The 24,941-nt window shown below is 40.3% G+C and overlaps 1 protein-coding gene across 1 annotated transcript; it reads left to right on the top strand.

Moving 5' to 3' along the window:
* Nucleotides 1–459: 459 nt before the first annotated feature.
* DBX2 (developing brain homeobox 2) lies at nucleotides 460–23,445 on the top strand. Its single transcript, XM_065423857.1, has 4 exons — nucleotides 460–775; nucleotides 16,023–16,118; nucleotides 20,692–20,879; nucleotides 23,119–23,445. Exons 1-4 carry the CDS (start codon nucleotides 460–462, stop codon nucleotides 23,443–23,445), a joined length of 927 nt encoding a protein of 308 aa, XP_065279929.1.
* The last annotated feature ends 1,496 nt before the right edge of the window (nucleotides 23,446–24,941 follow it).

Below are 24,941 nucleotides of genomic sequence, written 5' to 3'. Positions count from 1 at the left end.
TGACACGTCGCTGCCCATCCTGCCCGGCAGGAGCATTTCCCCCAAGCCGGGATCGCTGCTGCCACTCCCAGGGGAGGGCGGGGTGGGGGGGGACAGCAGGAGTTCAGCTCTCGGGGGAAGCCCCAGCAGTTCGGCGCGGTCGGCTCTGCCTGTGCTGGGCAAGGCCGGGGTTGTCCTGGGCGCTCGTGCCAGCGGCCCCGCTCCCGCCCAGCGCGAAGGCCCGTGGAGGGGCTAGACGAGCCCCTTTGCTCGCCCCGGGCTCGGGCAGCCCTTTATTGTGGGCCGCGTCCCTCCTGCCCCCGCGCCGCAGACACACCTTCCTGCCCCTGCGCCTCCCCAGAGCGGCCCCCCGGCCCATGCCTGCCCCCGACCCCGGCTCCTCAGCCCAGGGGCCGGGGCCGCGCGGCGGCCGGATCGGGCCCCGGGTGCCGGACGAGGCGCGGCCAGCGCAGACCCGCGATGCTGCCCACCGCCCTGGGCTGGGGCGTCGCGGGCTCCTCGGCGCTGCTCGACCTACCGGCGCCGCCTGGCTCCGGCAACCTGGGCAAAAGTTTCCTGATCGAGAACTTGCTGCGGGCGGCCCCGCCGAGCCCCGCCCGGCCCCTCCCCGGCCCGCTCACGCTGTGCCCGGCGGCGGAACCAGCCAGCCCCGCGGGGGGGCCCGGCCCTGCCCGATGGGCTTGTCCCCGGCTTCACCCCTCCGCCGCGGCCAGCAGCGGGCTGCCAGCGCGGGCTCCGGACAGAGCCACCGGCATCTTCCCTCCTGCAGCCACAGGTGAGCGCGCTCCCCTCGCCCCGCAGCAGCGCCCCGCCCGGGGTACACCGGCCCCCGACAGCGCCGGCAAAACTTCCCCTTGGGAGCTCGCTGGGCAGCGGGCGGAGTCATTCATCAATTAGAGACACCCTAGACTCCAGCCCGGTCCAGAGGCTGAAAGCCTGGCTCTGCCGCAGCCTATGGGGCTGGGATGTCCCCGAGGGTATTTCGCAAGTTCATCGCCCCCCCCCCCCCCCCCCCCCGCACAGAATAAGCTTTAAGCTACTGTCTTAGAACCAGAGTGGCTATATCAGTGAGGTTATTTTAAATATTTTTTTCTTCTATTAATATTTTTAGTGTTTTCAAACACCTCTGGGGAAATCAGGATTGATGCTATGAAAATTGAGAACTAAACTATTCATTGGGCTGCTTCTGCTCCCACTGAAATCTCAATGGCAGTTTGGATATTGATTTCATTGCAGCACTGTCTACCAGGATGGATTAAAAACAGAGCCTTGTGTCCGAAGTAAAAGGTTGAATCTGCTGTTATATGATATAATATATAATTATAAAGGGGTTTAAATCTTCTTAAGGAAAATTTCCCCCTGTGCAAGACCAAAGTGTTCTTTAAATCAGTTCTGAATGGCAGGGTTATGAAAGAAAGTCTGTTGTGGTCTTTCTCTTTGTTCAAGAGGGTAGTATAGAATGACCAGTAAACATTAATCTGTCATATTTGACCCATTTCCTCATATAACATCTGATTAAAACTAGGTTACTGTCCTGCATGCCTGTGGATTAATAACCACAGCAAAATGTTTAACAATTTAAATCTTTATAATGAGGACTTTAAATCTTCCTTAGTCCTTGATCTTTCAGTGCTGCTAAATGATTGGAATCTGAAATGATATCAGAGGGTTAACCATGAACAAACACACATGATAGACCTGAAATCCTTCTGAGTTTAGGAAACACAAGAAAGATCAGATTCTTAGGTACAACAAAGGATGCAAGATTGGGCCTTTTGTAGCAAAAGGAAATTGAATTGAGACGTAGCTACAATTTTCTTGAAGTTCTGACAAAACACTAGAGGCAAAATTCACCACAAAAACTTTATTAGAAGTTTGCAAAATATGTCTAATACTATAATCACTTCTACGTTAAAATAAAAGCCACTGCTCTCAGTATCTCTATAGTCTAATAAAGATTTGTCACTTAAACTGGTAATGCTACTTGGCAGTAATCTGAACTGTGCAAAGTTTTGCTGTACTATTTGGCGATCATAGTTTTTTGTTTATTATGGCTAGGTTTAACTGCACTGCAAGTTTGAACCATGTAAAGCTTTTCCAGACAAATTATGCTTCTTTAGTGTGTTACTTGACATGTGCATTTTGTTGTTAGAAATTAAAAAAAAAATAGGTTTGAGGAATATATACCTTGTCCAGTTATGGAAGTGTTCAAAGCTGGTTTAGAAATTAATTCATTAAAACTGGATAATGAATTAAATGTATATCTATTAATTAAAATTCCCACTAGAACATACCTACTTGTTCTAGACCAATATAATATTTTCAGAGTCTTGGAGTATATTTAAATTAAGAGAAAAAAATATGTATTTAAAATCAAAGTAAACAAACAAATATTACTTGGAGTACAACCTTAAACTACTACTGCAAAAGGTGTGTATTAAAACCCAAAATGAAAACATGGTATATTCTTTTAAAATGCTCTGGAATATTTTTTATTTTATTTTAAATGAAATCCTGCAAGTAGCTCCTACTTGTAGTTCCATTGACTTCAATGAGTCTACTCCAAGAAATTAGCAGGACTGGGCCAGGTAGGTGCATGTTTAAATTTTCAAATAATCAAAAAAATTTGAAACTATTTTAACTTACTTTTCCCTCTTACTTTATACTAACTCAGTTAAAAGCAGTTAAGGAAATGAGAAAGGATGCACATTTCACCTGATTTTGAGTAAATGTTGTTTATATTAAAAAAGGAAATGAATTCCCAGAGAATTCCCCAAAGATCATCTCATCACTATTTCTAGTTGTTAGAAACTAGGTGGAAGTTACTGAGTGCCCAATCTTGCAAATAGTTGCATGATTAGTTCTTACTCTTGCTAGCAGGCCATGGGGACATGAGTTCTGGATACTCAGATGAGTAAAGGGTTGCAGGGTGAGACTCTTCAAGTGGCAATGGACCTGATCCGAGTTTCTCTTGAGCTCAAAGTTTCCATTGACTTCAGTAGGAACCTTGGGTTGAAGGATCCGTCCCTTATTACTTGAAACAAGGAATGCTGGGTGCAATCCTTCCTTATTTACTTAGGCAAAATTCTCAGTAAAGTTTTTAAAAAGCCGTAAACATTATATGGACAGTTTCTGATCTCAGTTACATCAGTGTAAATGCAGAAGCTGTTGCCTTGTAGGAGGTGCCCTGAACTTTAATAATTGCAAATTAGTTCAGAAACTGGCCTTTACTACTGGATTCTACAGCCTATATTCAGGTAAGGAGTCATTTCTCATTAGACTAATCCCAATGGAACTAGTCACTTGATTATGGGCTATATTTGTGAGTAAAGGTGCCAGGATCAGGCCCTTATGTTATTTTTCTTGTTGATGCAACCGTTAGAAGGACAAGAGTTTTGTCAGAGTAAGGATGGTAGGAGCAAAATAAAGATGTTTTAACTAGAAGATTTATACTATATACTATACTTACTGACTGATTCTTATGTGGTATCTAGGGATACTTACTTTTTTCCATTTAAAAAGCTATACGCTTGGGTAATGTCACAATGTTTATTATAAGATTTTTCTTCACGTAGTAAATGTGCATGGAAGCGTTCCTATATATCCCAGTAGGATAATTCTCAGAGGTCAAAATTTTCAAAATGACCACTGATTTTATGTTTTTGGATATGCAATGCGAGGTCACTTAAAAGGGCCTGATTTTCAGAAAGTGCTGGGCATTCACCCTCTGAAAATCAGACCCCTTTAAGTTGTCTCAAGTTCAGCACTCAAAACCAGTATTGATGAAAATCTTGGCCCAAGTCTTAACTAAAATGAATGATCATGACAAAGCGAATTGAGCTCTTACGGCTTTATGTATACTTTGAGCTAGTTACTGTAGCAGAATTTCTTAGCATTCAGTTATATTTAAAAGGAAAAAAGTATACTTTTCAATGAAGGGGAACTGAAATGTATCATAAATATTGTATTCATCCTGTATTGCTTATGTGTCCAAAACTTCCAGTGAGGTTAATGGGAGTATTAGGAGAGCAAGGAATGCACAATCAGTCTGGAAACTGAAAATCTGAATAAACCGAACCTTTGCTACAGTTCTGAAAATAACAAGTATCCACAACTTCTATAAAAAAATTAACAAATGGGCTTGATTTATAAAATCTTTTAACACCGTGTAAGAACCCAAATCCTGGTTTCTGTTTGAACCTTAAAACTCCCATCAATGCCTGCAAGGGATGCAGGATGACACTCTTTATCTGTGACATCTGGCCATGGCAACATCTGATTACATTAGAGCTCGGCCATTGACTGCCTCAGCCATTGTGACTCTCCATCAGCAGTGCTTTATCGTGTGCCTTTTCATTCCTGTTGGGAATTACAAAGGGTCTACATTTATAGTTCCATATTTTTAGCCCCATGTGTACTTTAATAATAGTGCCAAAATGTCCCCAGTGAAAAGCTGGATGACGAACAGTCATCCACAAAACATCACGCTATGAGATATGTCACACAGTGAGCAGTGTTCAAAGAGACATCCCTTTGCTGGCTATGAGGCCATTGAAGGGGTTAAAATGAATGCTTGCCTTCGCTGTATTGTACAACTGAGTTATGGAATTTTAAGCTTATTTTAAATTATTTTGGTTTTTAATGATTACTACCATGTGCAAATAGTATACTATATAAAAGTTAAACCATAAAGGCAAACACAATGGGATCCTCAACTTGTGTAAACTGGTTGTAGCTCTATTGAGTTCAATGGAGTTATGTCAATTTACACCAGCTGAGGATCTCTTGCACCACAACTAGTAAAGAAAAATATTTTAACTGTTGACTCTGACTGCTTAAACACCTATGGCCATTAATTCTGGAATGACAGGCCTAATTAGTCTTTGGAACTCATAACCACAGGATATAGTTGTGACCTTGTACTTAGTAGGATTTTAAAAAGGATTAGACATTTATATTAATAACAAGAGTATCTCGAGTTATCACAGTAAATATTAAAATAATAAAGAGGAGTTTTTGAGGCATATAAGCCTTCATTTTTCAGGGCATAAGCCAGCCATTAACTACTGGGAGTTATGAGGGAAGGTTCCCTGGAGGTAGGTTATCCCATGACCACCTACTGCTGGGTTTCTTACATCTTACTCTGAAACATCAGAGGATAGAATTTGTCCTACTCTGTATACTATGGGCTTGATCCTGATGCTCCACTGCTTTGTGTAGTCATTTACACCTGTATAAAATGCTGCCCTTCTGATCCGGTTAAAATTGACATCCACTTTGCACTCACAAGTCTAAATGACTGCACAAAGTGAAGAATCATGCCACCTCTTTAAAACACTGAATTACTGCAGTGCGTGCTAATCTAACCATTACAAATTACAGCTGTTGTAGAACCCGGTGGCATGCTTATTAGGCAGTGTTTTACCCAGTGGAGCACTTTATAGCTATGCACTATCCGTTACTATGGGGGTGAAATTTAAGATCCTGGTTCTTCTGACCAGTCCTGCTTTAAATGGGAGGGGACTGGTAAGAGAAGGTGTTCCTTGGCTCTGGAATCTGCTTCTGCCTCTAGTCCACCAGAGCCTGCGTGTGGTTCCCTGTAGAACTGCAACAACTCATTTGTTTTCCCAAACATTTTTTTGAGTGAAAGAGTCACGTTAGGGGCTGATGGGATGTAGTTTGTTTTGGGGCTGGGAAGGCTTTTAGGAGGTCTGTTTGGCAGGTTTTCTTACGGCCTAATTTCCAGAAGGGCCAAGTGACCACAGCTCATATTGATTTCAGTGAACGTTGCAGTTGCTCGACAGTTGTGAAAATCAGTCACTAGAAAGCTGTGTACTTCTCAAGTAATCTACACAGTGCAGAATGACAGCAAATCCATTGGAGACAATGAATTTTCACTAGGGTAAATGTAACCAAAATCAGGCCCTGTGCTTTTACATTCTGTAATGTGCCTAGAGTAATGATAAGCACATCTGATATATATTGCACGGAAATAAATAAATAAAATACAACAGCGGGCATGCTTGCATTACAAACTTTGCTGGGATACTGAACACATTGGATTTTTGCCTACAGTAAAATATGCACATGTATATACACAGAACGTATATAAGTATATAATAAATCAGACACATACTAACACAAATCTAGCTAAAGTACTTACAGGATTCTATTACCATAGTATCTGAGTACCTCACAGTCTTTAATGCAGTTATCTTCAGAACCCCTTATAAGATAGGGAAGTGCCAGCACCATCGTTTCACAGGTGGAGAACTGAGGCACAAAGTGACTTGCTCAAGGTCATATAGGAAGCTTGTGGCAAATTCACATTTCACTCCTTCTAGAATCTAGCAATTGGTAAATATGTTTTACTGAAATTAAATGATTTTTCAGCTCATATCCCTTTTTATGATTTACACTAATAAAAGCATTATTAATTATTTCTTCCAAACTGGCTGACAATCAGAATGTGTCCTCAAGTGACATGTAACTCTGTAGCTTTCATTGAAATTAAAAGAAGAAAAGAATCAAGTGCTTTTAACTATTAGAACTCTCTAGATTCTCACTAGGTAATGTAAACTCCCTGTTATAAGAATTAGGGACTCTCACATCTCACCATGATTCTCTCTGGACATGCAAAGGATTCTGTGGTGACTAGGTACATGTAAAATTAATTTTCACATTATTCAGGACCTCTTTTTGCTCCCGTTGCAGTCTGTGGGCCCGTTCCTAAAGGCAGGTCTTTAGGTACCCAGCATAATGCAGTAGAGTGGGTGCAAAGGTGGCTTTACGCTACGTTTGCTTTCCCCCTATGCTGAGGCTAGCCTAATGATGCTGTTTAGTTACAGCCCCCAGGGCCCATTGCAGCAGAGATCATCAGAGCATAGGGATAGTCTGGTCATGCCCCTTTCCCCCTAGCCATGCCTTCTGCCTTGCAGTCTGAGGAAAGGATTGGCATTGGACCTGGTCCTGCTTAAAGGTTTAAGCACTGCTGGAGAAGCACAAAGCAGCATTAGCAGGGCCAAGGATCTGGGTCTGTAGGAGAAAAAACAGGTTCTTAGGGGGGAAATGATGGAGTTAGTCATTTCACTAAATATAGTGAAATCAGTTATTGTAACATGGATTTTATATTGCACAATGAGATGCTTCTGAAACAGGAACCTCAGGGCATATGCTTATGTTTGTTAAGAAATAGAAGAATGAAAAGGGATAAAGATTAATCTGATCATGTAAGTTGCTTAAATTCCTGACTGCAAAATTATGGCTATTTCATGCCATGATTTTTGTGTGTGAAAAACTCCCATTGATTTCAGTGGGGGTTCTGTGCATGTACTGCTTGCCGAATGAGGCCCTCAGGAAATTTTCCTTGGAGAACTCAGCTCTGCAAGCTAACAATTGCTTTAACTGTTCTGAGTGACACTTATGTGGCTAATAACCCTTGACAGCCTTAAGGATGAAAACATATTCCAATATATTAGACACTAGGAGGCTTTTTAAACATCAGACACTTACTTCTTGGGGTAGGAGAGTGGGTTTTAAATAGGAAAGGGCCTGATCCTGCAGTCCTTACTCCCACAATTCTCCCGTCAACAGGATGCCTATTTCTGTATATTACCAAATTATGCTGGTCTATCTAGGTTGTTATACAACATTTACAGTGTTGCCAGATCTCACCATTTTATCATGAGCCTTGTGATATTTGGTGTCTTTCCTAAAGCCCCAGTTCCTGAAGTCATGAGATTATGATGAGAATCTCAGTTTTCATTTTAACAAGTGTAAATACTAGCCCTTGTGGTTGCAGCGAAAAGCTTGCAAACACGGACCTTAAAGGCTTAAAACAAGGCAAATAAAAAGAATCCAATATTTATTATTTTTAAAATCTCATGATTTTTAAGCCTAATTGGCAAATTTTGACCAAGAGAGACCCAGGACTAGAATAACAGGTGCATTTCAGTTGCACATGGTGAGAATCCTTTACTTTCAGTTATCAGAGGGGTAGCCGTGTTTGCTGCTTTTACAGATCCAGACTAAGAGTCCTGTGGCACCTTATAGACTAACAGATGTATTGGAGCATGAGCTTTCGTGAGTGAATACCCACTTCGTCGGATGCTGACGAAATGGGTATTCGCCCACAAAAGCTCATGCTCCAATATGTCTGTTAGTCTATAAGGTGCCACAGGACTCTTTGCTGCTTTTACTTTCAGTTGTAGCCCAAGGCAGGATTTTAAATCAGGTCTGCAGCAGCAAAAGCCAAGTTCTCTAATCAATTGTACCACATAACCCCAATTTCACTGGGGTTCAGGGAATTCTTTTTAAACAAAGACGTTTTATGAAGAATACAAGGAAAATCTGTCAGTCCATTTATGGCTGAATTCTGTTGTTTTTCCTCTTACGGTGTCCTTAGTAGTTACAAAGAGAAGGATATTCTTTTGCTGTTGTACATGAGTGCCTGTGTGTGTGAGTGAGAGAGAGAGTGGGTGGGGAGTGGGCAGGAGGAACATTCCCACTGAGAACTCTAGTGTCACAATAAGACAATAGATAAGCAGCAGGGAGCCCTGGCACAGCCGTATATAGGTAGCATGTGGGAGAAAAACAAGGGCAGGATGGGCCTGGTGGCAAAGCCAATGGATCCACCATTATGTAGATCCCCCAGTCTTCTGTTTAGGCTGTGTAAAAGGAATTGCCAACATTGCATTTCAAAAATAAGGGACTGTTTTCTTAGTACCGCCACCCCACCCCTCCTTCTGATATTATTTATTTAATTTAATTAATGTATTTTTTATTTGATTATTTATTAAGTAGTACTCCTCTACATTCACCAAGGATATTTCTTGGTGCTTTTTGCAGCACTCTGCAACTCCTGATCTTGTTATACAAAGATTAAAAAAAAAAAAGGGATGTCCATTGTAATAAGGGACTGTTGGCAATCCTAATTTCAGCCAATAGATAGAAATAGCTTCCACAGAGCATTGTCACAGCTGTTTTGTGGCTTGAGGTGGAGGTTTCCTGTTCCTTCAGACATCTGGCCACACTCTAGCACAGCTACTCTAACTGACGTGATTGGTCTCTAGTGCGCTAAAAGTGGTAGCTTCATGAGTATCAGCAGACAGTGCTGAGACTGTTTGCCTAAACCATGCCACAAAATCAATGAGTCTATATGTTCTACTATTGTTTTGCAGTCTACATGTGGTGTTAAAATTTGCAGAGTGCCTAATATTGTCACAGAAGTGGTTCTAGTTCCCATATGTGAAATCCATGCCAGCTATGCCATTGACCAAAGCCTGCCACATGGCATGCTTCCAGTGCACTCTTCTTGCTATGTAGATTGTCCCCAAGATAAAGGATACATAGAGAAATGTGCAAAAATGTGCATAGGCTCCTAAGGTGATAAGGAGCTTACAAAAATGAAAGAGCCTCAGATATTGTCACTTAACCTTAGGTGTGTCTTTAACATCTGCCTGATTTTTGTGGCTGAAAGGGAGAGATCATTTTGCTACTTGCATATTTCAACCCCTTTTGGGTGACGTATCTTTTTTTTTTTTTTTTTTTTTTTTTTTTTTTTTACAGTGTCTGGCTAATTTTTGAAAGCCCTACTGAAAACTAACAACATAAAAATGAAAACACAATTATTTCCATTAACTTTCTATGCAGGATTTTAAAATACTTTTTGGGGTGTTTTTTTTTAAAAAGAACCGCAAAATACTTTTGAGGAATATTTGCTCACATTTTTAAATAGATCTATTTCTGCCACACATGCACTGCTTTTATGTTTGCTGTCTGAACATCAAGTTTTATTGACATGAATGTTCATGGAAAGAAAGGCATGTGTGAACATTCACAGAAACCCAAATTTAAATTTGCAACAGTAAATGCATCAGAAGAGCTTTACTCCTGGGGGAATTCTGCACCACTGCCCAGTGCAGAATTTTGCAGAAAATAATGTGTGCTCAGAATTTCCTTTTCCCCACAGAAATGGGATGCCACTAGAGGCCACTGGACCCAGTAGAGCCCAGCTCATACATAGAAGACACTGCTGGGGGGAGCGGGAGGAAGCTAGAGGGTTCCTGGCAACTGCAGTTCCCCACACACCCTGAGGGATGGAGACAGTGGCATGCAGGAAACTCCACACAAGCCTGGGACCCAGCATCAAGCTGTTTCTCCCTCTGGATCCCTGGGCTCTGAGGGGTAAAGGGGGGCTGGTGTCTGGGCAAGGGGGTGCCCCGCGGCTGGGCTCTGAAAGGGGTGCGGGTATCTGGACTAGGGAGGCCCTGCAGCTGGGCTTGGGGGGTGGGGGGGGAGAGGGGGCAGAGAAACATGAACTGGGTTGTCATAAGGGTTTCTTTAACTTTCTACTCCTGGGAGAATTTTTATGTGTGTCTGTATTGTCACAGACATACTTGCTGACGGGTATTTTGAAATAAATTACTAAAATAATTGAAACTGGTGTGATTATGTAGTGTTATTTTGACAAATAAAATTTGCAGAATTTTTCAGTATTTTAAAATATTATGCGCCAAATTTTTTTTTTGGCACAGAATTTTTATTTTTTTGGTGCAGAATTCCCCCAGGAGTAGAGCTTGCTAAATACACTAGCCAAGTGCATGTGATTGTGACTCCCTCTGGTGGCAGATTTCAGCAACTCGGCAATCTGCTACTGTCTCACGGACAGGAAGTTCACCTTTAGGTCAAGTGGTGAAAGCTTGTGCTTTTGGTGCTGAAAAAGTCTTGGGATTGATCCCCTCTGATGACCATGGTGTGTGCAGCTCTGGTCCCTTAGACTTGAACATTCATACAATCTGTGAACAGAAACAAGACCATGTGACTTATTTGGCCAATCACAACTAACCAATGCCCCTGGACTATCCACTATTGGATATTTGCAGAGAACTGTTCATGATTATTCTATAGAGTTAAATTTTGTTTATTGAAAATGTGTTTTAATTATTCTGAAGAATGAATAAATGTGAGGAAATCACATTTTTTTTATTATCTACTCCATGGGCAGAAAAAGAGTCTAAATTTGTCAGATGAATTATTTATTCAGGTCTAATATTTTGGAAAGGTATATTTTCAAATACGTTTATCTAGGTCTTTAATCATGCAGAAAGGAGAGCCTCAATGCTGCAGCTGAAAGAATTAGGACTCCACATAGGTGCAACACAGTGAATTGTAGAATTAGGGCCTAGAATACTTCCTAACGTGTTTCAAAGTGCTAGAGTTTTAAAAAAATACCCCACCCCAGAAGCCCCTTGAAAACAAGTCACTTTAGAATTTCATAATGATTTAATCTAAACTCATTTCACGTGAATTGTACTTAGGAACTTGACTACAGAAAGGACTGTGCTTTGGGACCTCTGTCTGCATTGTAGACATGAGTTTCTAGTGTGGCAGAATTTTCAGTTTTAGAACTATTTTGTATTCAGATTTGGAAAGCATTTTAGAATGTCAGTGTCTGAGATAATGTCTAAGTATTACCCTTTGCTGAATGCTAAGGTTCAGTTTACATGTACAAGTATACTACAGTATACTTAATTGCTTAGTATTTGTAAAATGCTTTGGGTTTATAAAGCTGAATATAAATAAGCATTATTAATTATATTTTGTATTCACCATCCTGTTACAGTATAACAAGAATCTATCATCGTTTCAAATACTAAATCCTGGGAGATTTAGGACCAGGTACTGTCACTTTAAAGAAAAAAGCGCATAAAATAATTTTTTAGCTCTTTCATATGTAATCAGGACAGTGGAATTTATTCCTTATTCTGACTTTTGCGTTTCATGATCTGTGTGACGAAACCTGCAACCCTTACACCTATGTATAGTGCTGCTTAATCCTGCACATTGTCCCATTTAATTCTATGGGAATGCTAGGGGAGAGAGGAGTAGACACATGAGTAAGGATTTGCGGGATTGGCCCAAGGTTAATGTTTAATTCACAGATGGGTCTGTACATAAGCAGTTTTATGGCTACCATTTGCTTAATTCTGGCTATCAAAACCCCCCAGGTTTCCTAGCAACCAACCGGCATTGCAGCTGTTTTCGGCCTTATGTAAGGACTCAAAAATGTTTGGTTGAAATTGCTTGACCAACAAATAGTTTGATTTACCATTTCGTATATGACAAGGAAATAAAATGTATATAATAGTTGTCCCATCCTTATATCCAATATCTGTTTTACGTGATAGCTACAGTTACAATCATGCTGCATAAAATTCAGGAATAAATTAACCTGACCAATATGTATTGCATCATTTTGCGCAGACAGTTTCCATTCTATTATGCTGTTTCACACATGGTACTTGAAATTTTTTTAATAAAATGAAATTAAAACTATTTACTATATCTGTCATACATAAAAATGTACTTGTTTGAATCAAGATAAACCATCCATGGGATTGTTTAGTCTGCAGAAGAGAAGAATGAGGGGGGATTTGATAGCTGCTTTCAACTACCTGAAAGGGGGTTCCGAAGAGGATGGATCTAGACTGTTCTCAGTGGTACCAGATGACAGAACAAGGAGTAATGGTCTCCAGTTGCAGTGGGGGAGGTTTAGGTTGGATATTAGGAAAAACTTTTTCACCAAGAGGGTGGTGAAGCACTGGAATGGGTTACCTAGGGAGGTGGTGGAATCTCCTTCCTTAGAGGTTTTTAAGGTCAGGCTTGACAAAGCCCTGGCTGGGATGATTTAGTTGGGGATCGGTCCTGTTTTGAGCAGGGGGTTGGACTCCTGAGGTCCCTTCCAACCCTGATATTCTATGTTTTTATGGACCCACGGTCCCCCGGGGAGTGCTATACATCTACATAATGGACCTGAGCCTGAGCTGATGTAAATCTGTGTAGTTCCCACACATTGATTTCAATGGAACTACACTGATGTACACCTCCTGAAAATCTGACCCAGTGTCTCTAAGAATTTGCATGTAGATCTCTCATAGCTGAAAGATTTAAAGATGTTTAATGACCATTGGCTATACATGTAAGGCAGTGTTTCTCAAACTGGAGTCGCCGCTTGTGTAGGGAAAGCCCCTGGCGGGCTGGGCCGGTTTGTTTACCTGCCCCGTCCGCAGGTCCGGCCACGGTTCGCTGCTCCAGACCAATGGGAGCTGCTGGAGGTGGCGCGGGCCAAGGGACTTACTGGCCGCCACTTCCAGCAGCCCCCATTGGCCAGCAGCAGCAAACCGCGGCAAGTGGGAGCCGCGATCGGCCAGACCTGCGGACGGGGCAGGTAAACAAACCGGCCCAGTCCCTCCCCGCCAGGGTCTTTCCCTACACAAGCGGCGACCCCAGTTTGAGAAACACTGATCTAAGGAAACTCAGGACCATTGTTTATCCCACAAGGTCTGGAATAGATTAATCTAAAAAAACAGCCTAGAAGCCACCTGTTTGAGATCTGTGGAAGGATGTCATCTGCATCTTATTTCTGGGTGCATCATCACAAATACAAGAGAGAGGCAGTTTTGGGGCCTGATCAGAAGACCACTGAAGTCAAAGGAAAGATTCCCACTGACTTTGTTGGACTTGAGAGCAGGCCTTTAGAGATCTTTTCTTTCTTTTTGCAGAATCCCAGTGGATTCAGGTGCTGTCTGCAGCTTTCATGCAACTGCATAGATTATTTCAGGTTTTATAAGGCAGGATTGTGTTTTAGTTTCTGATGCTGCTCTCATTGAAGTCAATGGGAATTTTAACATTTACTTCAATAGACATAAAAGGACATAGACATAAAAGGAGCAGGCCTTTTATGTTTACAAGTCATGTATAGAAGCATAAAGGTTTAGTGAATGGAGAGAACTCTATACGCAGGAGTATGCTACCCACCTCTCTGAAGTGATGGTATATTCAATTGTGATATATCCAGGTGACGGGAGTATAATATTGCAAGGGCATTCTGGGCACCATGTTCTCAAGAAGATATTAAGAAATTAGAGGGAATTCAGAGATGAGCAACAAAAAAGATTGCGGGACAGGAGGGAATGATTTATAAAGATAAAAACCTTAAGTAGATATAGGGTGGCCTAGGGTGGGGAGGGCATGATAACAGCCCACAGATTAGATATTTGAATGATTTAAATACCAAGAAGTGTGGTGCCTGGGGTATAGTGAGGACTAATAGGCTGTGATCAGAAATAGATAATTTAGGCTGACTGACAGGGAATACTCTCTGACAGCAAGACCTATTTGGCTATAGAATAGTCTCCCAAAGAAAGCAGAGAAATCCTCTCACTTGGGACTGTGAAAACTACAGTGGACAAAACATTAGCAAATGTACTGGAAGGAATAGGCCTGCATTTTCAGGGAGATGGACAAGATGATCTAATAGGTCTTTTCCATCTCAGTCTTCTGTGATTCTGAAATTAGTGCCAAATCCTGCCCATCTTACTTGCCCCAGTAGTTCTATTGATGCCCGGTACTCTAAGGTCATTGTGATGCCAACGGGACTATTTGGATGAGTAAGGTGGGCAAGTTTTGACTTTATATTTTTGATGGCCTTTAAACTGCCTACCATAACTGTTTCTGATGGTAAAGAGTTCCATGTCTGATGATCCTGTCTGTTTGTAAATGCCTCCAAAGCACATACCGACAGTTTGGACAACCAGCTTGCAATCAGTTACGTTAGTGTATTTATTTATATTGCACTTGGAATTCCAAAGTGCTGATGAACAGTTGCAGCTACAAAATAATTAACATCCTTGTAGCTGTATAATCAAATGAGAAGAAATTTACAATAAGGGTTGTCATGTGTTAAGATAAATTTAACATAAAGGCCAAGATTTAAATAATGAGTTCTTAAAGTTAGGCTTCTAAGACCATATTTGATTACAATGGGAGGTGTGCAGCACATTTGAAAATCAAGCTACTTATGAAGGTGTCTGAATATGGAATCAAGAGCCTAATTTTGAGTGCTCCATTTTAAAAATCATGTCAAAATTTTTTAAAAACCATATAAATTAGGCAGATTGATAGACAAATGCACTCATTTTGACCCATCTTTAGTTCTGATTATTGGCTGCTTTTTACATTGCAGATCAAATTTTGAAAAAATATTATTTTTTCAATTACAGCATGTCTGCCTTCAACATGGAGGGGGAAAAAAGAGAAAACCACATTTTAATAGTTCATTGGTGCTGGCAAAAATATGAATGTAATCAAGAGTAAGCTTAGAAAAAAATTATCTTTATGGAAATATCCTATAGAATTTACTACAGAATGTGATCTTTTCTATTGTGTTTTTTTTTTTTTGGCATTCTGTAGAAATTAACACAGAATTCTATAGGCTGGTTAAAAAACCCCTATAGAGATGTCAAATTCTCTGAGCCCAGTTCTGCAGCTCTTAGTTGTATTTAATAGAATCGTCCTCTGCAAGTTTTTACAAATAAATGGGACTATTTGTGTAGTGAGATACTATTTAACAGAAGAATGGCAGAATCAGGCCATGTCGTTTTAGAATAATTTCTATAGAACTTAGTTGATTTATCTCTATTACATTTTATAGGCATTTTCATAAAAACTTGTTTATTTATTTCCTTATTCCATGTGAGTAAAAGTAAAAAAAACTGACCTGTAAATAAGATATTCATTGCTAGGCAGTGCCTGTCGGTTCTGTTTTTTTTTTTTAAAGGTATCCCTCCCCAGTATGTTTTACCTAGCAAGGTTGTATAAAATAACTTTTAGATGGATTTACAGTTAGTTATGAATTTTGGCCAATGTGTTCAGATATATTACTTAGGATGTATGGCACTAAAACAAATAAATATTGAATCCTCAGAATTGCAGTCTTGCAATAAATGTACTGTGATGCTTCAGTATGTCATAATTGAAGCAATAAATGAGTTAAAACTAGCCTTGATTAAGTTACTTAAAGATTACTTGGCAGATTGTCCTTTGCTATAAAAATCTCTGCTTAAGAAAAGGGAAGCAGGGTTTGTGAGGCAGGACTTCAAATGCTGACTTTTTGAAAATTGTTGTTGTGAATATCACTTAAGATTAATGGATAATCAATTAGATCTATGCTTTATTTGCAGTTCTTTCCAAACATTTTTTTCTCCGAGCCCCACCATTCTACTCAGCATGCTGCGGTGGGTCCTGTCAGCACCCTGTATCCCCCACTGCTTTTCCAAGTAAGTTTTTATGCTTCATCAGTAATGCTTGAGTTATTCTGTAAACCAAAGCAGCAGGATTTAATGTGTTCTGCAAAACTAATTGGTGATGCAATGGCAGCAGCTAATTCCTCAGTAAAATCACAGCAATCCTATTCAGAAGGTTTCCAAAGATTTATCAAACTTAAGTACACTGAGCAATTGTGAGAGATTTCTAATGGCATTGAGACATCCAGACAGCTAACTAAGGAACGCTCCTTGTTTTCAGTTTGCTAGAAAAGATCCTTTAAGAGTCAATAACTCTTTTTAAAATCTGTATCAATACGCATTTGCAAACAGGAAAAGAAAAGAATTGAAAGATCATAAAATGGACACTGCATATTAATGTCTGCTTGGCATAAATTATGATTCAGGAAACATTAACTTGATTTAAAAAATCCTCAAAACCCAACCATTCTGTTCATAGGAGACAAACACCTGTATTCATTTAATTTTTTTTTTTAGATTATAATGTTAAAACTGGAAGATGATTTGGTCCCAGTATTATACATTTGGGATGAAAGCTTTGTTTTATATTACCATTTAATCCAAGTCTAAATTTAACCTTGATTTTTTAGGTTTGTGCATCATATAAGATTCTTTATTAAAGAGTTTTGATGTTCATGACTAAGGAAGACAAGCAGAGGATACATTTTAGTTCCTCAGAATTGAGTAAAAAGCACAGAACTGTGTGTCAGGCCAAATGGAAATTGCAATTTATGCATTCTGCAGCATATATTTTTATCACAGTTGAATTCAAACCACTGCGGACTATGTGTATGTGTTTTTATAAATGTTTCCGAAGGGCAGTTGCTAAGTCGAATGATTCCTGACAAGTGAGGCAGCAAATGCTGGCAGTTTAATGAGCTGCAAGTTTCTGAGCACCTCTTTAGGGAGTTGACACTTTCCCACAGAGCGTTTTACATGGCCCTGGCTCCATCACAATGGTTGACAGCACCATGACCAATCACCACTTTCACTTTACTCATCCACACGCGACCTCACCACAATTTTTCACTGTGCAGATGAACTTTAGGAACCATTTCACATTGAAAAGGCCTGGGCAAGGGTCAGTTGCCCTTTTGTATGGTCATAAAGCAATGCTCTATGTGCCAGTCTTTTCTCCTGTCTCACATTCCAAGAGAATTTCTGGACAGCATTTAAAGCACTTGACTGAAAAATAAAGCAGTGAATGAAACTGACTTTTATAGACTCATTCTAGCTCATCTTCCCATATAACCCTGTCTACCTGAAAAGGGATTTAGTGGATGAGCTGCGTGTATACAGGGACTTGCTGAATACATAGGGCCCATTATCAACTGTGGGGATTGTTTATTAACCAGGACTGATACACTACTATTTTGGAAGTGACCTATTAATTGTCCATTTAACTAGAATGTATTGAATTCAAATGAAAAAATGGAAACCATGACTAAAGCTTTTACTCGCTCCTTCAAGGTGGTCTCTGCCATGAAGGCAAATTAAGATTGTTCCACAGATTAAGAAGACATTTATCACCATATATTAGGATACTAAGGAAAGACTTTAAAAAACAAACAAACAAAAAACCCCATGCCAAACATTTGGTACCATATTAGCATTTATGTCAACACAGTATTAAACCTTTCAGTGTCTGTTCAGCAGGACAGACTGCAGACTTGCTTCGCTTAACTCATTTTGACATAACTGTTGTGCTGTGTGTGTAAGCTCATGCCTCCAAGTATCAGAAAAATAGACAATGTACACTCGGTGGATTTCACTTGTACGATTAGTGTATTCACTCCATCAATAAGATCATAGGTTGGCTTTTATGTGTACAGTTTTGGTGTATTTTATATTGTTTAATATAAAGCAGTTAAAACAAAATTCCTAGACCACCTTCTTATCAGAATGCTCACCTCCCCAAAAATGTTAGTTTTAAAATTTGACCAAGTGGCTGGCTCCACTTTTCACTAGTGCTTGTCTGTGGTTCTGCTCACTGTTAGTTTTTGTTTAGCTTGGCATTTATAGTACATCCATTACTGTGGTATACAAAGTCAGAGAGGTTTCTCCCCAAACTGGGTGGGTTCTTCCCTACTATATAATTCTAATATTGGTATTAAAACAGTCACCTACCTGCTTCCTGTGTATGGCACGTAGGTGCATGAACTCACAGTGTTCTAGTGGCTGTTTCTTAGCTGAGTGACTGCCAGTCAATAATCAAGGAAAGAAAACTGTAAAGGGGTCACATAATCTGACACCCTGTCTTTGGCTGACAATTCCATTTTGGAGCTCAGCAAGGGAGGTGAGGTGAGGACCAGCCTTGTTGGCTAAGAAATTATTTTCTTTCTCCCCTGTGGCAATTGTGGGGCTGAGAGGAGATATCTCTTCCACCTGTTTCACTGGAGGCTGTACAGACTGGTCAGGAACTACCACCCCAGCTATTTTTTAAACTGCAGCCCAAACTTAACTCTCTCCCTCCTACTGCAGCCATGTATGAGGTGACTACAGCTTTAAGGCTGTATCTCCCCACTGCCTATGCTTACCTGTGGGGGACGGAGACTATCCTTGATCTGGAAGGTGTAATATATGGGAGACAACGTGTGGATTTACATGAGGTTCTTGCCCCCAAGAAGCTCTCAGCAGCAGAATGGGGTTTTAGAGGGTTTTAGAGGGTGCACTGGGTTGAAATTTTCCATGAAAAGCTTGGCCTTCTTCAGAAGTCTCAAATATGGCTTTCTGGGGCTTGTGTGCCATAGTCAGCATATTTGAGTCTGAACAGAGTTCTATTGTGTTGCATTACATACATAAACATAACAAAAGTAACCAGTAAACTCTGATGTTTGTGTCTGAGTGGTTTGAAATATCAGTTTTAAAGTTGAAATGTGGCTGTACCAAGTTGTAACTTCATATATACTAACATTTAATTTTAAAACCACTCAGACACTCATCACAAAAAAATATCTAATAAACTGTGATATATACAATGGGGACATGTTAGGACTCTATTCAGACTAAAGTGTGCGTGTGTGTATCTATCTACAAAAGCACGCACATAATCTGTATATATAACGTGTCAAAGTTAAAGATTAGTACACCCCCAATTAGTGGTTAGTGAAAGCTGCAGCTGAATTTGACTAGCATTTCAATAGGGACATGTTTTTTTGTGAAAAAAATTGTTGAAATTTTTTTCACTGAAATTTTTAAAAAAATTGTCAGAAGAAGGGATACATTTCCATGAATTGTTTCGTCAAATAATTCAGTTTTTTGTTGGAAAATTTCAAAACTTGAAATTATTTTGATCATCTCTACATAGGATTTTTTTCACTGAATTCAAAGGGAGAATGATCAGGACACTGTACTAAGAAGGCAATCATTCTGAAGCTTCTGTGAGAGAGAAGGTTATATCTAAGATGTTTGGATTGTACCGTTAGGGTCTAAAATGAATGTGATTTCAAAACAAAGCCATCTCTATGGCTGCTGGCCCACAGAAAGTCCACAGGTGTCTAAGGCTTTGTGGATGTGGAAATTGCTTCTTACTCAAAGAAAGCACTTTCCTGTAGGTAGTGATTATGGAGTATATTTGTTCTTGCCCAAAAGCCACTTATAATATTTTGGGTTCAGCACATATTTAGTGGGCCTCTGGTACCTCCCCCAAGCCCTGCTCTCTGGAATTTGGTGCTTTTGGAGGTGCACTGCCAGAGCACTCCTAGCCAGCAGCTGCTTTGTGGATTCCCGTGGAAAATGGATCCTTCTTTGGAAGTGGGGGAAAGGGCACATGAAAAAGTGATACAGGTCTAGGTTTTATCATCTTTCTGGGGCTGGTGGAGGGATGATGTGAATGCCCCTGCTCCATGAGTTGGATAAGCAGAAGGTCCCCTCAGAGCACAGATCAAAGGGGTGTGACTGGGCCCGGAATAAACTGCCATACTAGGGCTTGCTGAAAAGTGTTAAAGGATTAAAAATTAGACTGAATGGAATAAATTCAAGTACTCCAGAAAGCTTTTAATAAACAATCTGTGGTTTCCATCATAATCAAGATGTGAATGGCCAATTATTTTCTATGGAAAAGTCTACTACGAAAGCCTTGTCATTACATTGTATATATAGCATAGCTTACTTAGCCCCATCCTTAAACTATTCTTATCCCATTATGCATTTTATACTGGGGCAGAATGAGCACCCATGAAAAACTCACTGCAGTTTGCTCACCCTGATCATATTGTATAAGTAAAAGTGTAGATGTTTCTCCCTGACCATATCTGGATTTCACACTAAAAAGAGCTCTATATTCAACCCCCTACATAGACTCATCTGGTTATGCTTTTTATCACTCCAAAGAGCAGAATCTTGGCCATCTATAACACATCTAGATCCCAGCATTACTGAAGTTGATCAGAGCTGTATCCAGTGTAGAATCTGACCCTTATTGAACATGACTGAATCATGGTGACACATTTGTAACACCAACAACTCAAAAGTGAGACTCCAGTCTGATAGTGGTGTAAAGTATAATGCTTAATATTCCTCTGATATATGTTATACATAGCGTTACACTATCTTCCATTTCCTCTAGGAGAGGAAAGTGTTCTGCCTCTGTTGACCCAGGACTCCAACTCCAAAGCCCGGAGAGGTATTTTAAGAAGAGCTGTCTTTTCTGAAGACCAGAGAAGAGCTTTGGAGAAGATGTTTCAGAAACAGAAATATATCAGCAAAACAGACAGAAAGAAACTCGCCATTAACCTGGGTCTGAAAGAGTCACAGGTATGGAGGGATGGGGAGACATTGTACAGCACTTAGCACAATGGGGTCTCAGCCCATGACTTAGGGCTCCTAGGTGCTACTGTAAGACAAGTAATAAATAATAATAATTCACAGCTTTCTGTCTTTGAAACAAAAATCTTCAAAATAGCTTTGCTGGAGAGGGATGGGGATATAAACAGCCCAGGATCAGTCCAATAGTCTTTACTTAGGCAAAAGTCTCACTGAAGTCAATGGTAGTTTTACCTGAGTAAAGAATGAATAAAAGAGAGTCCCCATCCTGTAGTGATTTGCATTCAAAAGTTAATATCTCCATTTCCATACAAAGGTGGAGGAAAATCCCCTCTGAACACTAGCACCCTCTAATCCCATTGTCCTAACTGATGGCCGCTTTTGGCTCTGCATGCACAAAGCTCCGCAGGGATCTGGGAGCAGGGCACTGTCTTCTGCTCTGCTTCTAGGTGTCTGCACAGAAATCCAGGCTCAGAGCTGTTTTAGTTTTCTCTGTTTTTGCACCTGTTACTGAGCAGCCACCAGGGAATTATGCTAATGGCAATGCAACTGCTACTGGACTCATGCCATCTAGGGAGATGGGGCAATGGAGGCAGCAACCTTTCAGCTGATCCTGGATCCAGGCAGAGGGAGACCTATGGGGTTGAGAGAAGCATTAGAATGAAAATTCCATGAGGTGACCTTACTGGAGGTTCCCAGCTCTCCTACTTGGCCACCTTCCGGGGGTTTTTCCATATGGGAGTATGATCTGTCCCAGAATAGAACTTCAGGATTTGGCCCAGTGTTTAATATCATTACAGTGTTACTTTTACCATATGCATATAGTAGGATGGTACCCAGAGGTGCCCGAGAGCTTTGGGACCCCAGTGCATTGGTCTCTGTGCTAAAGTGATAGTACCTGCCCTGGAGGGCTTGCAGGGCAAACAAAAGGTGGGGACAGGAATAGAACACACAAGAAAATAAGCTTGTGTGATTGGCACAATTTCGTTAATTACATGGAGGTAATGGTCAGGGAGAGGGGAAGTGGCAAGAATGGGGGAGTGAGTGAGATAAAGGGAATAGGAAGAACAGTCCTAACATATCACCTGCTTTGCCATAGTCAGCAAGCAGGGTTTTGAAGGCATCTTGGGAGAGATGAGTCTTAAGGATGAATTCAAAAGAGGCAGAGATAGTGACTGTACACTTTTAGAATGAGCTTTTTCTATGCATAAGGGGCATAAAAGAAAGCCCGGAGGTGCTTGAGGGAGAAGATAACTGGTGGGATATAAAGGCTAGGAATGGTGGTGGAGCACTGTACATTACTGTAATTTTTAACTTGAACACTTCAGCCAGAAACAATAAAGAATGCACAGACTGAGACCCTTTCCAGTCTATTAGCTGAAGCAGAGTAGTAATCACCATAGGACAAACTGTTTCTTTTCATGCTGACAGTGTACAGTCACACTCTGCAATGAGCTTTCTAAAATCCTCACAGTGCATATTCACATACTGTACGTTGCAGGTATTTCCCTCCTACATTCTTTTGCCTTCTGGGTATTCAGTTGAGCCCAGGGGAATAGGAAATGGACTGAGAGGGAGGTTACTACTAATACTAAAAGAAAAACAATTTAATAAAAACAATAGGGCATCATTCCTCTCTAGGTTTTTCCTATATAAAACACAGGAGAGACTGAGAGTGTCAATTTGTAGTTTGACTGTCTGTACCCTTTGGGGGCGAGATTTGCCATCTAAGGACTGGGAAGAGGATTTTGTCCCAAAACCCACATGAGAGCCACATGGATCCTAGGAGATCCCTGGAGCCTGCAGTGCCACCACTCTGCCTTCTGGCCTGCAGCCCACTGTCAATAGCCACGTTGTTCCTGCAGCTGGGCCGTGCTCAGCTGCTCTTGTGGGTATAAGAGCCACAGCTCCTGTAGCTATGCTGTGGAAAGTTGTTGTCTCCTTGGCCACCACCTGCCCTCTTCCCAGTCTGCTGAGCCAAATCCTCACCTCATCTGTGCTGGTGGAAGTAGAGGGGAGTGTTTGGTCTGACTGTTGTTAATAATAATGGTTGAATCCTCAGCTGGTGTTAGTCGGCATAGCTTTGCTGATTTCACTGGAGCTATGTTGAACTTGACTTCAGTCAGGCCCAGAGAGGAGTGTATAAAATTGAAGGGATTTCAAGAAAAAAGGGATTAAGGTAAAATTATTTTAAGGAAACAATAATAACCTCCAATTAACTTGGGAACAGGTGAAAATTTGGTTTCAGAACCGAAGGATGAAATGGCGAAACTCCAAAGAAAAAGAAGTGCTTTCAAACAGGTGCCTCCAAGAAGAGGGTCTTCAAGAGAACTACCTCTCAAGATCCACTCTGAATTTTACTTCCCCGTGTCCTAAATGGGAAGTGTCTCAACAGCAGGCAAGTCCAAGATGGAGAGAGAATTCTGCAGAACCTTCAGAAAGACTGAATAATAGAAATAGCGCGCAGCCACCTCAAGAAGCAGATTCATTTCAGGGCACATTGTATTTGTACCCTGAACAAGACACTGGAGACAAGGCAGTTACATTATCAGTATAAAGGAATGATGGAGTTCTGCAAATTGATCAAAGAACATAGACTTTAAATGGGTGGTTTTTTAAAACTAACAATGTTTGAACGTTGTAAAGCTAACTAGTTTATACCTCATCACTTACTAAAATCTAACACCATTAAAATGACAAACAATTAATGCTGCAAGAAATATTCTTTAATATTCAATCTTCTCTTATGTCTTTTCTGGTCTTATACTGAACTTATAAATGAATTAGGAAGGAATGGTAAGTAAAATGAAGCGAAGAGTATGAAACTGACATTTTGCTTTGATTTACATACTGTGCTGTGTATACATATTCATTAAAACACACTGATACCATACTTTTTCTCTCTTATTGTAGTCAGACTCATTAAGCTCTTTTTGGCCATAGGATAGAGAAAAACCCTTTCTCTAAAGCTTATAATTTTTTTTTTAATTGCTTACAGCCTGTGACATTGACAATAGGTTTATACTGAAAACATCTAAGTATTTTTAGTGGTATTTCTCCATCTTTCCTCATTTATATCGGTATCCAGTTGTGTATACAGTACAGTGCAACAACTCAGATGAGTTATCCTAATGAAAGAATTGAATATTAAAAAAAAAAATCTCCATGTTTACATCACTTTAATTTGGACACAAGCTAGGAAATGCCAGGAAATGCAATTTACTGAGTCAATTCTTTTTGCCTGGGGATGAAAAATACAATGTCCTTAGCTTTAGTAGCCTTTGTCAGATTGTCAGTAAAGTCTCTTGTATCGTGTTTCGCATTTAAAATTGGTGATAGCGAAAGGGAAAATTAGAACCTACATGGAATCGGCAGCAGTACTATAATTGTGCAAACTGCCACTCTTACTCTATATAAAAAAATATTTGACAGCTAACATGCTGTACCAGACTTATTCTTGACTGCTCATTTAAGCTGGTTCCAGTGGGTATGCATCTGTTCCTAAATTCAGTACGGTATTTTATGTATATAACTAGCCTGAAATAGTAGTATTAAAATAGCGTTACTTGAAATGATTTGCTTGCTTCATCCACTCTAAGGAAATCACTCTATTGGATTTAAGAATCAATTATTGTTCAGTTGAGAAGCTTTTTAGCTCCAAAAAAGAGGAATGTGTTTTCTTATTGTATATTTTTGTGAATGTGTTTGTTGAGGAGACTGGTTAGAGATATTTTATGTCAGATGTAATAGCTGTTTGGAGAAATTTCGGACATAAAAGGGCAGAGCTGTTTGACTCCCTTCATAGATTTTTTTTTTTTTTTTAAGGCCAGCGGGGATCATTATGATCATATAGTCTGACCTCCTACACGACGCACTATAGAATTTCACCTAGTAATTCCTGCATGGACACCTACAACTTGTGGTTGAACTAAAGCATGTATTTTTGACATTCAATCTTGATTTAAAGGTTTTCCCTAGGTGATCATTCATTACATCACAAATAATAGAATATAATGCTAAACAATAAATATTTTCTACAATTTTAGATACATG

This window comes from Emys orbicularis, chromosome 1 (assembly GCF_028017835.1).
Source record: "Emys orbicularis isolate rEmyOrb1 chromosome 1, rEmyOrb1.hap1, whole genome shotgun sequence".
In the NCBI taxonomy this organism is placed as follows: Eukaryota; Metazoa; Chordata; order Testudines; family Emydidae; genus Emys; species Emys orbicularis.
The sequence above is the reverse complement of the archived record's forward strand: the minus strand, read 5'-3'. Positions and strand labels throughout refer to the sequence as shown.

Excerpts from the sequence above, each read along its gene's own strand:
- DBX2 (XM_065423857.1), top strand. The coding sequence starts at position 460 with ATGCTGCCCACCGCCCTGGGCTGGGGCGTCGCGGGCTCCTCGGCGCTG. Across the intron at positions 776-16,022 it reads CTTCCCTCCTGCAGCCACAG|TTCTTTCCAAACATTTTTTT; the intron begins GTGAGCGCGCTC and ends CTTTATTTGCAG. Across the intron at positions 20,880-23,118 it reads TGGGTCTGAAAGAGTCACAG|GTGAAAATTTGGTTTCAGAA; the intron begins GTATGGAGGGAT and ends ACTTGGGAACAG.